Raw genomic sequence first — 16,247 nt, 5'->3', positions numbered from 1 at the left:
ATCAAGAATTTGCACACTCTCCCTTACAAATGGCTGTCACTGAAAACAAAAACATCTTGGTCTATCTTTTCAGACTGCATTCTTTCTTTCTATTGTACTGCAGGGTATGCCTTTAGGCACAGCATAAGAATCAAAGACAATCCATCAAGAGAGAAGATAGCAAGCAAGAGAAAGAGCAGAAAGAACGACAAAAATGTGAGCAGTCCTTATTTCAGATTGTACAGTCACCAGATTTTCCCTGGGAAAATCTCTCCCGAAAGCCCAGATGTATTCAAATGACACTTTGAATGATCACTGGCTGTAAGGTTTGAGAAGGATTTTTATGTCTACTTATATCTCTGCATAGCTCATTACGTTATTCAGATATTTGGTGTTTTATCTAAAATATTAGCTTTTAGTTGCCTCAAGGAGAAGAACATCATTCAGGATGAACCAATACTTTTTGTTCTGTCACTGCAAATATGGCCTTGTCCAAGTTTTCCTCAGACGAAGCAGGGGAACAGCTGCAACACTGGGTTACAGAATTTCATTCCGAATTGCACAACCCTGGCTGGAGTTATGGCTGCTTGGAGGTAGCCGTACTTACTTGTGAAAGGACATTTGATGCATCTATTAAAGTCGACAATTGGACAGCTTCAAGCTCTGCTTCACCACAAACTTCCTTCCCCTACCTGAACTTTTTATCCTCTTAAGCTGAGTTTGAAAAAGAAGTGAGCATACATAGCAATAGCACCACCACCGCTAGATTACACCACAGAATTTCCTAGTAAGGGGGTATTCTCCATCAATTATTTTTGTTCTGCTTATCTAAAGTGCCTTTAGACATTCGTAATATGCCTGCTTAAAAAAAAATACAAATTTCCTTAAAAACATTGCACTTGGATAAGAAAATCATAATATTTACAAGCACCAATAACAAACTGGAAATTGACACATACAAGGACTGTTCCCACCCAAATCAGATAAGCATACTCAAACAAAGTGAACAATAAGGTAGGTGTCAAATAATATTTACACTTTTATTTTCAAGAAAAACATGCCACTACATTTTGATCTGAATCAACCATTACCTTTCTCCTCTTCTGAAAGCTCCTCTATGGGCTCCAGCATATGTACCAAGGGTGCCTGCTCTAATAACGAGGAAGAACAGGAATACCAGACAAACAGGACAGAAGAAGGTCAAGGTCCAGAGTGGGAAAATGGAGCAAAATAACACACTGACGTCAATTTTCCTGGTTGCTGACAACCTGCTTAACAATCACGAACCCAATTGCATGTGACTCTTCATAAGTACCGGCTTGGTGGAAAATTTTTGTAGGAGAGACCCTAATATAATAGTCACTTTGGGAACGATTCAGGCACCTGAACACGGGTATCTAGTGTCATCTGAGATACATCAGAGTGTCTAAGTCATCTGCACAGGGCTGACTGGTAAGACAGAGAGCCGATAGAAAACCCGTGCCCTTCTGGAATAGCACCCAGAGGCCAGGTGGGATATTTTCAGTCATCTAAGATGACAAGGCCATCTTAGATTAAGTAAATGAATACTGTGATTCATTTCTTATAACACGCATTTTATTTTTAAGATGTGTTTTTAAAATATTGTTTATGTGCCATTTGATATTAGAAGTTTGGCAAAAGTCAAATGAAATGGATGGATATAGAATTCCTCAGAAATATATGGCAAAAAATATGAGTTAAATCATTAGTATGGAGAATTATTAAGCAGAAAGTTCACATGTGCAAGACAAAGAGAAATCTTATCAATATATAGGGACTCAAGAGTTAAAAGTCTTTTTTTCCAATCAGACCAATTTAAAAAATCTTCAGGGACTCCAACACAGTGAGCTTCAGTACCGTCATGTGTTTTAAAAAGATATTGAAATGTCCTCTTCTGAAAATGACTTTCTAAGCACACCAAAATTATTATTCTATAGGCCATCAGGCACAACTGGTTTTATACAAATGAAGCCAGAGTACAATTTCTTTACAATTTTATAGACTTAAAAAAACAGATGTAAGAAAAGATGTAAGAAAATGCTTATATGTAGATTAATAAAAATTGAGGTTTTTAAATTTTAATATTCACTTTGCATAAATGAATTTATTTCAACGAAAACTAGAGCCTAAGTTTCTTCTCGGGTTTATGACAAAAACAGAAGAATGAGCAAACAGTAATTTCAGCATTCAACTACTGGCAGTATAGGAAAAACAATTTATTGGCCAGCACTTTAAAAAGTTCTCTTGTAGTAGTTAGAGCTGCACATTTGCCCCAGCCTTCACAAAAATCCTTTGGCACTACAAATGGTTGTTACACTCTATTGGTGGAAGGGAAGGAAGTGGCATTACAGTAAACATGCCTGCTCTTCAGTACTTTCTGTATGATATAGTACAAACATGCAAGCATTGTGAAGGGTTATAGCAAAACGGGCACTTGGAGCTAAGCAACATTTATTGTCACACCTTTAATATTCCCAATGTGGAAGGACTAAAAAAGTCTGTTGTAAATGCTTCAGTATAGTAACTGCACTCTCCATGCCTTCCATACTTGCAGTTATATCCAGCCTCTGACCCCCTTTTTCAGGCAGGTTACAAGATTTAAGATTTACTCCTATCTAATTTGCACTAAACAAAAGTTTGGGAAAAAAAGCTTCTTGTATAATTAAAAGATGCTAACAAGATGTAAAAATCAATGTATTCTATGGGAACTCTTAAAAAAAAAAAAAAACTCTGAGAGATTGACTGACATACAGGCTTCTAGTCTTTCAGTCTCAAAGGCTGTAAATTAAACAGTGGCCAGAGCACTCCCGGGCATTTGAATGTGATTCTCCACACTGTTGAACTCCTAAAGCTGTTCTGGACACACTGTTGCCCTGTGACAACAAACATTCTCCCAAACAATATACAGGCACAGTTTGGGAATATTCCCAAAAGACTGCAGCCAGCCTGTTTTGAAGAACAGAGCTCCTAGCACAGATGAGAGATGTTCCTGGGGAGATTTAATTTAGTTCCACGGGCATAGCCTCCGAGCTTGTTGGCTGGAACTACTACAGAGTTAGCCAGTTATTGCATAATTGGATTTAATCTATACACATTCTACCTGTACTTTACTCAAATGCAATCTGCTTAAAGCAGCTGACTCATCTCAGCACAAGCCCTTGTCAGGTAACTTAACTGTAACAGGAAAAACCCAATCCCCAGAATTCAGACCTGAAAGTAAGTCTGCTGATGTCAGAAAGGTATGTGTTTCTCTTCCTCAGTAGACTAGAAACAGAGGGATTTAAAATCAGTAAAAGAAGAGTTAGAGTAGCAAAAGCCGGGAATGTATTACTGCTGTGCATAATATCGTTGCTCACTGCCTGATGACAGACGAGATCAAATCCTGAGACATGGGGGAGTGGAACATCTAGAAACATCAATTACTCCAACGTAAGCAGGCCTCTTCTTTCTTCTCACTGTGCGCATATATTAAGAGAAATTTATTAATCATCAGTTTGGAATCCACTGTAAGAAGCAGCAGCTTGGTTCACCACTCCCCTGTTTTATAGATGGGTGGGGAGTTAAGCTTCTAAGGAGCCCCTCTCTTTATGTTTGTCAGCGGTGTGCTTCTTGTAGCTACCTGATCAGACCTCTTGGCTTTAGCTTAGTGCGCTCACTTATCCTTGAAATCTGCAGCATCTATAGATAACATTCTAATATTAACAACCTCATTTTTAGGAATCAATCTGACTATTAACATTTGCCTTTCTGTCAATTACCTGCTCTAAATCTAGTCTGGCTGACCCTAGCAGACTCTGCTCTACATCGTCTTTAACATCAGACCTTGCGGTCCAGAATCTTACTCCTTGCTTTAGTCCTAGACTGAATGTCAAACCTAGACAAACTACTACCTTCCCTTCTGGACTCACACCTACATCTGAATCACTTGCTTCAAGACACTTCTCGGTTCCCTGCTCCAGAGGAACACATCTAACGAGCACCCAAACCATTTCCTTGCCTTACTGGAAATGGACTCCAGGAGGCTGAGGCAAGGAAGGAGGTATGGTTGTGCTGCACAGATCTCCTACTGTGGGCTATTAGGGAACTAGCAGAACCAGAGATTACATCAGTCTTCTAGTTCAGATGAAATCTCAGTTATACTTTGTTCACTGATATAATTTGGTTTGAACCCTGACTCTAATCTCCACCCTTTTCTTGGCTATAAAATAGTGATAAATACCAGCCTCAAACCTATTCAGGCAGGCCCTGCTGCTGCTGCTGCCTTGCTTCTTAACTCAACCATAACTTTCCTTTGCCAATCTATATCTGCCTAAGCTTAATTCTAACCCAAACTCAGCCATCGCCAGATGTCTCCTGGTTAAATCTTTGTAGATTCTTTGTAGACCTACACATAAATCAGCTTCTGCTAGTTTGAACCATCTGACCTCCAAACCGAATTCTATTTGGTCTTCCACAAGAATCCCACACCTCACTCCAGCCAAATGGCTCATGTTGCTATCATTGCTGAACCCTACACCTAGCCCAGTGGCAAATTCTAGACTCATGCATATCCCTCACTGTATGTCTTCAGCCAGCCTTAGTCCTAAAACTAATCCCAGCTTCATCCCCACAAAAACTATTACTGTCAGCTTCAGACTTAAACCTAGCTAAACGGTAGCTGCCAAGACCAGTCTTAGCACAGGCTGATGGATATCATCGTATTCATGCTTTTAATAGCATTAATTTTAAGCCAATATCCTTAAATATGACAAATTTTAGATGTTTACCTGAGGCATCTAAGTTAGGAGTCTAGTCATCTCAGATTCCTTCTACAGTAAATGAAGACACAGGCAACTTCAAAGAGTAATTCGGATCTTGGTTCAGCTGAACCAAACTCTGAAAGTGCCCCTTTCCTCCATTAACTGTCCTGGAAGAATGCTATGACTGGATTTTCCTCAGATGCTTCAGTTAAGTCCCTAACAATAGCACAGTCTTAGTGCACAGCAAGTATGAAGACCAAGCTTTATGTTTCAATGCACAATTTCCTTAATATCTTTGCCTTTTAACTACTGTCTTCAATTCCACCTAACACTATCAATCTAAGAAAGATTAAATATTGAGCAAGTATCAAAATTTCAAGAATGATGCAAGAGCCCAAGACCATTGCAAAAAAACATAATTCATCTGTAGCCTTTTCATGAGACTGAAGTCATCTTTGAAAATAAGTTATATCTGCACAAAACAGTACAGCTAGCTCAGAAACTCAAAGAACGGTCATGCTAGGATGGCATTCCATCCTAGAACTAGATATCCTAAGAAATCAGAAACATTTTGATCAGACAACTACATATCTTCTGATGTCAGAGATGCTCTGTGCTAAATAAGTGTGTGTTTGGAAGTTACCAGCAGGCACTTTCATTTTCATAATGGCATCAGATGCAGCCATGATATCTTAATTCAGTACAGAACTCAATCTCTTGAAGAGCCCTAAAATTTTGGGAAAGACACTAGAATTTCTGCTAACCTTTATATCCAGCAATTAGGTAGGATAAGTTTTTAAAAAATCCATGAGGAAGGGAAGAAAGGGGACAGAGAGACCTGCAGAGATAAATAAAATAATAATCAGCAAAGGAGTCCGAAGGAGACACCTTCTCTAATGTTTCATAGTAAACTGATAGCAAATCTTTTGTGTATCAGTGGTGGGAACAGCCTTTTCTATCAGAAGTTTCTTAAGTTGTCACAAACTTTGTATCTGGAGCAGTGAGAAACAAAAATCTGAATGAGCTGACTTAAATTGTCATAGTGCAAAAAATACTAATGTTCACAGAACTGTTTTGCCACTCAGTTCAAATGAAAGGAAATGGACTAAAAAAAGAATTATTGACAAATTTAGCATGTAGGCCCCTTAGAAGCAAAATTCTTCATAAAACTAGATCTTTAAATTCAGGGCAATGGCTAAGCTACTTGCCGTGAGGTCTCTTAAAGACCACCACTGCTGTCTTAGTGCAATGAAAGCTGTTTGAATGAAAAATAAGAGGACTATTTTAAATACTATTATCAATAACATTATTAGTACCTTATTACTTTCCACTCCACAAAAACATTCCGTCTATAAACAGTTTCACCTAAAATGCTTCTTTCATCGAATAGCTTCTTCACACAGCTTACTAAGAAATCTCTGTATTATTCAAATAATTTTACCATATAATAAATAAAAATCTATTTTCCTTAGCTTAATATTTGTCATATCAAATATTTTGAAATCAACCCTTCATTTTCATCAGTTTTTCATTCCTGATCAAGTTAGCTAAAGCTTCCATTGTACACCACCCCTTCGTCCCCTCACATGTCATTTTAAAATTTCTAAATTTGAAAAATTCTGTACATTTGTCTTAGACAAATTACATTCCTCTCTCCTTGGCACATTTTAAAACTAAGAGAAATAATAATACTAAATCGTTATTTCATGATTAGTTAAATAATTCAAATAATCAATAAACTACTATTTTTAACATTTAAGCATTTTCTTTGCTCAAAATTCATTTTTATATTATTGTCCTGATTGAAATTAAAGCAAAGAATTAATTGAACACAGAATATTGGTTTTAAAGCAATACTCTCTAGTACTTTGCATACTGACAAAAAATGAAAGCTACTTTCACAAAACACAAAACAATATCAAGTCAGGTTCCTCCTTTCCCCTTACTACCACACATTACCACAATGCCACAATAAAATAACTAAATATATATTTAAAATATGTAAAACATTTAAAATAACTAAATAATGATCTATAGGTGAGTACAGCTCTACTTTAGAAGAACTGTCTAGATGGGATGACTGTCTCTTTTGATTATTTCTGCTGTATTTTTCCTCCTTGACATTTGAAATCACATGAAAAATACAGGATTTCAAGACTCACTAAAAACAAACATCTTCACATTTTTCTCTATGCAAATTCTGGTATTTGCCTATACCACAAAATAAACATATTTTCTAAAAGAAATCATTTTATTTCACCTTCACAGTTAGTTTTATTGAATATATGGTGTTCCAATACTTTCCATCTCCTAGGAAATACCCCGAAATTATTTTCTTTTTTTTCACTTACTCTTTTCAACAGTATCCCTTTTACAATTATTTCACAGGAATTTTCAATGCAGGCAGATAAGAGAGCCATTTGAATTTCTTCCAGTGTAACTATTCTTACAAGCAAGTACCACATTTCAGAAGAGAGAGTGTTAGCTCTGCAAGTACTGAATCTGGACCTAATGCAAAAACTTACCATGCATCACTGGTAGACCTGATTTACAGTCTACTAGAGGCTGTACAGTAGTGTTTGCTAAAACAGGAAAAAGTGAAAAAAAAGTAAACATATTATAGTAAACGTTATAAAAAACAATAACAGCTATATACAGATTCATAAATATAACAACACTTAATCATACTCATGAAGTACATAATTTTTGACCTCAATGGGAAAAAAATTAAACATTAGTTTACCAAGTAAAAAATGGTGTTTCACAGGACTACTGTACCATCTCTAGATATGTATGATATTTTTAATATTTCTAGAAGCAGGAAGAGAAATCAGTAACTAAATTGTCACTGAGCTGGAATGTAAACCTGCACTAGTCAGACAGCCTCTATGGCTACGCAGGTACTCTGTCTTTGTGTCCCACGGAAGAAGCCTTGACGCAAAGACACCTACTGAAGTCTAGCCTGTGTCTAGCCTGATCAAGAGTAGTATCCACTGAAAGGATCAGTTGCATCCACATTTCCTATCAATCAGTACAAATCCTACCTATATTATGTATGGAGTGAAACCTTGGACCGAATTATCACAGCAGTTCTGCGTTGCTCACATCTCTTTGGAGCCTAAGAGCAAATCCATCTGTATGCCGTGGGCTTACACTTGTCTGTGCCCAGTGTGGCCATACAGCCATTCTGTTACTGCGCTATCCTCAAACAAATCTACTCCCTGCTGTTAGATTCAGTTCAAGCCAATGCCCTGCTACCAGAGCAAGATGGTTTCCAAACCAGAATTAGTCTTAATCCTGCTATCATCATCTGTCGCAGTAAACCTATTTTAAGTCACTGCAACTGAAGCATCAAAGGGTACCTATTGTTTAGGACTGCAACCTGAAACACAAGTATTACCAGGTTTAACTATTTGCAATGGACTTAGTGAAATGTTGGAAACAAATGGACTTGGTGAAACGTCAGTGAAATGGTGAAAGGTATGGCACAGATGAATCATCATTAGAATCCTTAAAATTCTTTAAAAATCTTTATCTTAATGTATATATTAATGAATTTTGTCTATCCTTTCAGTATTTGCCCTTTTATGAATTCTACAGCCTCAGGACAGTCAAAGATGAAAATAAATCAATTTATACTTCGTAAAGTAACACCAAAAGTTTGTTTATATACTACAAAATACAGCTACCACATTTCATATCTCTTCATTACTCAAGAGATCAACTTTGTACATCATACGACCTTACAGCTGCAAACTGTATATGAACTTTGGGAATCAATACAAAGGCATGGAAACACAGTACTACATGTAGGTTCCCTAAGAAACACAAATAAATGGCAAGTATTGATTTTGTTTCAATATATAATTAATAAAGTTGATGTCTGTATTTTTTAATAAACTATAATGCTTCAAACTCTTCAAATCAGAAACATAATCTGCTTTTTCTCACAGTTTGCACTTACCATCATATGGTTTGATACTTGCAACTGATCTTGTGGACAATTCTTTTATCTAAAAGAAAAAAGATAGGAACATGGACGGTTAGAAATGCAAACTACCAATATCTAGAAATGCATATTTAGTATGAAATACCTAGTTTCAGTACTACTCCATGGCAGAAACTATTGTTAATGATTTTGGGAGAAAACTATTACTCTCTTCTTTTTTCCCCTAAAGAAAACAGGAAATTGGTGAATCCAGAAAGTAACCCCAAACAGCACAGACACACAGTCAATATCATTTAGTGCTTGCACAAGATACTGGACCCTGGCCTCTTATTTAGCCCTTTAGATAGTCAGTAGTGCCTCAATTTATGGTTTATCCAGTTTGAATTCTACAGAAGTGTTAGCTATTTCTCAAGCCCTTCCAGTTTTAGAGTACTGAGAATGGAGAACTTCATAATTGCATTGCACAAACAGCAAACTTGGCTTCCTCTGAATCTATTTTACATCTGTGGTAATATTTAAAAGGGTCACTTTAAGTAATTTGTCTAGGACTAAGTTGTCCTCTCTTGCTCCTTCACTTAACAGCTATCAAATTTGCTAAGATGGAGATGTAAAAACTATTATTTGTTGTTCCAAATCTGTAAATACTTGTGTATGGGCAGACCATTAATCTCATAAAATGTTGTGTGCGTTTTGTAAAGAACACATAATCTAATAGAGGAACAGATTGTTAGGACAGCATAATGATGTCACAGTCTAAACTCCAGACTAACAAAGGAAACAGATCTTCATCCAGTGACCATCTCAAAAAATTAATTGTTACGTTGGAATAAAAGTATATTTTTAAGAAAAATAAAAACATTTTCAAACAAATAATTTCATGAATTAGTCTCACAGCTATAAAAATTACACTTTATTTCTAGTGTGAAATCATGTAGTTTCAGATTTCAAATACTAGATCTCAATGTGATCATTTTCTGACAGATTAAATCCTGTATACTATCAGAAATTTTTCATCTTTGATCTCTGGAGACTGTGACCTAGTAATCTCTTAACTTTGTGTTAAACTTATTAAAAGCATTTTGTTTGTTAAACTTTTCACTCTAAATCATGCTCTAATTCCCGTGTCTCTTTTCCAGATCTTTTCCTAATTATCAACATCATTCCTGAAATGTGAACAAAATAATCCGTAACATTCTTACCACTTGCGAATATCACCCATGCAACTTGAGACACATCACTGACCTAATATTAGGAAAATGTTTCTCTGTGTCCTATGCTCTCTGAAACCTAGAACGCTTCACAAAACAGACCTGTTTCTTTTGAGCAATAATTAGATCATTCTGTTCCTGAAGCCTCTGCCCCAACTCTTCTATTCTCCTCTTGTAAAAGGTGTTGCTTTTATTCAGGTCTTCTCTCACTGACGATTTAAGCTTCTCAATCTGTGATAGTAGCTAGAAAGCAAACAGCAGAAAAGTAACTTGATAGTAATCTTCTATACAACTACTTCCATACTACTGGGTTTAAACAAGCAAGAGTCATGTTTAAATTTTTCTTTTAAGGCTTTTTTTCAGGAAGGATGCAATGTCACATGTGATTCCACTGAGACTTGCATACATTACAAAACAGCCGTCTGAATCATTTTTTATTCGCAGAAGGAGAACTACCTAAATCTCAGCGCAAATAAAAGGATATACAAATACATTGCTGAGACTGCCTAAAAATAAGGTTACAGGAAAAAGCAGATGACTGTATAAAAATATTTTGGTCATTAACAGTGTCAAATAGTGATATTTTAAGGAAACAAGAGGTGAATTTGCATGATAAACCTAATATATTAGCTCTAAATATAGAAGAGGAACAATATTTTAGGTGCACCATCTAAAAAGCAATACTTACATTACTCCTCCCTTATTCTATTCTCGCAATGTATGTGGGTGTATCATTAACTACATCTTTTTGGGGGAATGTTCCATCGTTCTTCCCCACTGCTCTCTTGCCAGAGGAGAAGTATTGGCCAGACCACTATAACCTGCCCAGCTCTTACACGGTGACGCAGGCGAAAGAAAATAAAAGGAAAGGAGGCAACAGAAACAAAGCAGCAAAGACATTAAAAAGAAATGCAGACATATAAAAAACTTGAGGAATAAAACTTGTATAGTAAAATATATAAACAGATGCCAGGTAAAATGTCCTTTCCTGGAAAAGAGAACAGATTCTGAGTTAAGACAGCTACAGCAAAAAAAGAAACAGAGAAATGAAAGAAAAAGATTGAGACATATGCCATAGGTCCACATTAGCTAAAGGTATGGGGTAGATGAAAGCGGTATGTTGGCAAGCTGTATCTTAAATATTCAGCATAGCCACGTAACAGAAAATAGTTTATAAAATAGTCTTCACAGAACAGTATAGTTGTGAGCTCTTCCAAACAGAGGTATAGTTTCAGGTGTTTGTCAGATTCTTACATGATAAATTCCATTTCAACTCTGGTCACTGAAACTTCAAGATCCTAGCATAACAGAAACAAAGATAATAAATACATCGAAGAGGACACACTTATCAAATTCTTGGGACCTAGGCTTTCTAATCTAACAGATGTATTGTAACACATCAAGAACTACCGCAACTGTGAGAAAATAAGAAAAAATATCTTTCTGGTATAAGTGGTTTGCTGTACAACTTACCAGACTCTTCTCTGTCTCATGTTCCTGATGAAGGGCTTGTACTCTAGATGTCCATTTACCTTCCTGTACAAAGGAAACCAACGTTAATTCTTGCTAATTACACACTAACATTTACTTCAACATAGTGCATATTTTTATAAATAAAGCATATGTACTGGAAAGGTTACTGATGACATGAAACTTGAATAACCCCATATTTAAGACCTACAACAGTCATCACCATGTTTCATATGAGCAAGCACAGTGTTGTTACCAAATAGTCTGTAAACTACGTATTTGTCCATAAAAGGCCTTGATTTGTACATGTAGTGACTGAAATTGAGAAAGAGTCAGGTATTTTGATACATCTCTGTTTACTAACAATAACGGCTGATAAAAGTAGGGTCTTTCTTTTAACCAAATAAGGTTATTTCAAATATTCATTAACAATATATGTTGCATACTGTGATGATAAAAAATAATCTTAATATCCGAATTTTAAAGTGCGCTGTTTTTTTTTAATTAAATTAAAAGTATAAAGTAAAATTCACTAAGTTTCTCACATCTTCGAACAGAAGTGACCAAACTTGCTGATGATATCACATCCCAAGATATCCCAAGAACCATGAGATATATAATGCACATCTCAAAGAGTCAAGGAGAAGAGAGAAAAGGTTCCTAGGCGCCAAAGGCCTCACAACCCTAATTTTTTGAGACGAACAGCCCGGACATGCAGGTAAGTCTCAGCTCAATGCAATGATCATGGCCTCAGTGGCACTTCCTAACTCTTTCTGATAGACAGGATTTTGAATTGGCCAACAACTTTGCACTAGCACCAGCATCTATGCATCTATGCTGGGCAGATGATAAGAGTCCTAGTACATAAATTGTACCTGTTGAGCTAAAAAGCTTCATGTAGTTCCAAAGCCACAGGTTGGGAAACCTTGCCTGAAAGTTTCTTAATGTTTTTTCTACTATGGAGAATGGAAATTTCCAATTTTAACATTATTTCCCTAAAGCGGCCTCACAGATCAGCAGACATAAATGGCTTATTAGAGCCTCTGGGCCCTGAACTGCAACCAGATCATACTGGTACAGGTAGATATTTTTAATAAAAAAGAATAAGGGAATATTAATAAAAAACTAACAATAAATTTAATTATAAAGCATAAGGGCAATCATTCCCCCATTTCTATTACAGAGATTGTACTAAACAGTAGTGAATTTTAAAATCTAGCTATTTCAGACAGAGGAGTGAGAATTTTACTGACAAATTTAAAATCCTACACATAAACGTAAAAATTATTAGAATGATCAGTAATGTGTCAGGTTCAATACATTAAGTTACCGTGTTACCTGTTTTTCAAGAAGTTTAACCACATTCTGATAATCCTGAGGATTCTGAGGCTTCTCTTCTACAAATTCTTGGCTGTCTTTTAATGTCCCTAAGTTGGATTTTAGTTGTATATTGGACTTTTGTAATGCTAACAGTTGCTAGAAGGAATGAAAAAACAATTTAAGGCCAGAATATGTATACGGATTTTGTTTTATAAAACTGTCATTAAATATGAACTATACTTTAAAGGTAACTGTACAAAGACTTGTGTCAGACTTTTCTCATGTATTTCTTACGAGGTCAGCATTTATCAACTTTCATGTGATTATTAATATGTACGTTTTATATGATTATACAATGTAAACATAAACAGGAACCAGCAGCTACAAAATATAAGCTGCTTCGCTAAAGCCACACATGCTTGTTTTCTGATCTAGCTGTTCTTTCACAAATCTCTTTCTAGACAAAGCTCTGAAAAGCAATTCCTTTGACGGGATGGAAAGCATATGCAGTTCTACTGTCAGGGATATTAATCTCCTCCATGTCACTCATTAGAGTGTTAATATAACAGACGCCTAACAGCAGTAATAACAATATTTACTAATACCTAAACAAGAACTTAATGGTCGAGGAGTAAGAGAATACCGGCAAGCTTTCTGAAGGCAAAACTCTTTCAACCAAAGTAATGCAATTAAGAAAGGAATTGAAATTATGTAGATAAAATACCAGAATACAAGGATACAACTGCGGCTGTTATTCAACCGTATTTTTTAAAGTTTTTATAAAAAGGCCCCTCAGACGACTGCCTCATGTTTCAAATACGTCAAGTTCACTACCTTCTACTGTAAGATATTTATGCCTTAAAATGTTGGAAAATTTAATGACTTACATCTTCTAACATAGAATTTCTTGAAGATAACTCTTTAAGCTCTTTCATAAACATCTCTTTCACTTTTTCTATTTCATCAGCCAATTTCTCTTTTTCCTCCTCTTTCCATTTATGAAATGAGTGTAGAATTTCTTCTTCTTTCGATTTTTGCTGTTCACATTCCTGCAATTATTTAAAAAATATTATTTGTAATTTTTTTCCCCCACATACAATACTAACTCAAGCATCCAAACTGTCAAACTGTGTGTGGCAAACAGTCACTTTCAATGGGTATCAAAATGTGACATCAAAAATATAAAAATCATTAGTTTCTGAAAAATTCTGGAATTACAAACCATGCATTTTGCTAGCAAAACAAATAAGCCTCAAGAAGTTTCAAAGTTCATTATTTTTCATTACATAAGAACACAAGAATGACCTTAATTGGCTATATCAACGGTCCACCTAGTTCAGTATCCTGTTTCTCAAAGAGGCCGTCAGTAGATAGCTGGGAAAGGACAGTTGCAGTAACAAATATTCATGTTCTTCTTAACAGTCTCCCAGCTGTCAACTGTTTTCAGCTCAGAGGACTTCTTAAGCCAGTGTGGTTTTGTAAACTTAGTAACCTTCAATAGTTTCCTCCTCATGTGCTTCTTCAGTCTTCCCCTGAACCTGTGTCAACTTTTAGCAACCACAGTATCTTTTGCCAATGAGCTTCAAAGGTCTACTGCAAGTTGCATGAAGTACCAACCACTTTTGTATGAACAACTTTGAACAAATTTTGAACAACTGATACCTATTCACTCGCTATGTATAACTCACGACTTTCTAGACATCCATATTCCTCACCACCACCAAGCTGTTTTCTCTTTCTCACACTGACAACTCTTAGCCTACTCAGTCATTCTAAATACAGAGCCTGTTTCAGACTTTGATCATCCTTGTAATGCTTCTCTGGAATTTTTTCATTCTATTACATCCTTTTAGAGATGAAGGGACCACTTACACATACTATTTAAGCTATGGCTAAACCATGGATTTACACAGTGATTTTTCTTGATTATTTGTAATACTTGCTTTGCTTTTCTGATCGCTACTAAGCACTAGACTGACATTTCCATGAAACCATCTATCATAACCTTAAGATCTTGCCCTTCAGTAATGATGCTTAGCTCAGAACCTATCATTTTGTAGATGAAGATAGGATTGTTCTTCTACCTTATGCACTTATCCTATTTTATCTGTTAAATTTCATTTACCATCCATTAGTCAGTCACTCATTTTTGTAAAGTCCTTCACTGGTTCTTCACACTTGGCCTTTCTTCTTAGCAGTATGAATGACTTAGTATCAACAGCAAACTTTGCTGCCTGACTGCTTACTCTCTTTTCCAAGTTGTGCATGAATATGTTGAACATCACAGGCTCTCGAACAGATCCCTGAATTAATCTGAGGACCCACTCAGGAAATCACCTATGAAACACAGGTTGAATTAATCCTGTTGTCTCCCATTCATCAGAACCTATCTATTTCTTCTTAAGAACCCAGTCTCCACAGCCAATTTATGGAATATAATTTTGTACCTTCACTACAGAATTCTGCATTATACAGAATACGGGGCTAAAGGAACGGAATAAAATGAATTTATTGGATACAAAGTTCAATAATGCCAGTGATACCGAATAAAAGCTTCTTTTTTCATATTCGGGTTGTATTTGAGGAAAAATTAGTAACTTCTGGATATGGAATTCAATTCCAAATGGACAAAAATAATAAAGCTATAATCAGAATGATTACCTCTGCTATGAGCCTACCTTAGTCACTTCCTGTTTGTGATTCATGGCCTACTTAAGAGTCCCCAAAATAGCATCCTCACAGATAGTTAACAGAAGCTTGCATATATATATGACATTTCTGAAAAGTCTGCACTTCAGTTTGAAATGTTTTGTTGCCATAGATGAAAAACCTCCAAATCAAATTTGAAAGTAAAATTTGAAAGTGGCATGAGACTCTCTGAACTCACTGAACTGTCCATAATGTTAGTTTGTTGACAAGTTGTTCAGAAGTGACAGTACAGGTCCCTTCTCAGGCAAAAATATGCAACGATCTTAAAGGGTGAAATAAAATAGAGATTTCTTTAAGTCCATTTCGATTTTCCAGTAGTGCAATGTTTTTGCTCTTTCCTGCCATCTTATTATCTCATCTTCATTCTTATAAACATTATTTTTTTCCTTTAAAAAGCTGCCTATTTATTTTTACATTATAATGAGGATTATTTTAGTTCAAGTTTTGAGTCCACACTTGTCTTCCACTTATTAGGAGAATGGAGAAAACAGAAAGGGGCAAAAGGGAAGCAAGGCCCGGCATGCTCCAGTGAAGTCTCCTTCTGAAGTTACAGTACTTAGTTGTATAAAAAAAAAGGAGTCCTCTCAAGCACAGCTGCCCGCTCCTTCTCTGCTTTTAAACCTTTGTCAGACAAAATCCTGCACTTCACTGCCCAGAATACATGCACTTTTTTGGCAACCTCTGCTCCTTTCCGTTGAGGCATTCACTCTGAATTTGTTTTCCTACTATCTATAAAAAGCAATCTTTCTGGTATCTGGACACTTAAGAAGCACAGCATCTTCTGTATCCTTTCAGTTCAAAGGAGAAGGGATCAACAGCTGGAAGCACTATGGTTTTCCTCTGAATCCTTTC

General features: G+C 36.0%; 1 protein-coding gene across 4 annotated transcripts in view; it reads right to left on the bottom strand.

Annotated features, from left to right (window-relative positions):
* The window catches only part of DZIP1 (DAZ interacting zinc finger protein 1), a 42,925-nt gene that overhangs the window by 10,601 nt on the left and 16,077 nt on the right, over positions 1–16,247 (bottom strand). For 2 of the 4 annotated variants that reach the window (XM_068928879.1, XM_068928889.1), the window contains 7 exons: positions 13,574–13,735; positions 12,705–12,842; positions 11,370–11,432; positions 9,999–10,139; positions 8,704–8,752; positions 7,265–7,321; positions 1,071–1,130 (listed from right to left, as the gene is read on the bottom strand). In XM_068928879.1, coding sequence (XP_068784980.1) covers positions 1,071–1,130; positions 7,265–7,321; positions 8,704–8,752; positions 9,999–10,139; positions 11,370–11,432; positions 12,705–12,842; positions 13,574–13,735 — 670 coding nt within the window. The remainder of the gene's footprint in view (positions 1–1,070; positions 1,131–7,264; positions 7,322–8,703; positions 8,753–9,998; positions 10,140–11,369; positions 11,433–12,704; positions 12,843–13,573; positions 13,736–16,247) is intronic. The other 2 variants (XM_068928900.1, XM_068928907.1) reach the window with 1 other exon arrangement.

The sequence above is a fragment of the Struthio camelus genome, chromosome 1 (assembly GCF_040807025.1).
Source record: "Struthio camelus isolate bStrCam1 chromosome 1, bStrCam1.hap1, whole genome shotgun sequence".
Lineage (NCBI taxonomy): Eukaryota > Metazoa > Chordata > Aves > Struthioniformes > Struthionidae > Struthio > Struthio camelus.
This window is presented reverse-complemented; position numbering and strand designations above follow the sequence as displayed.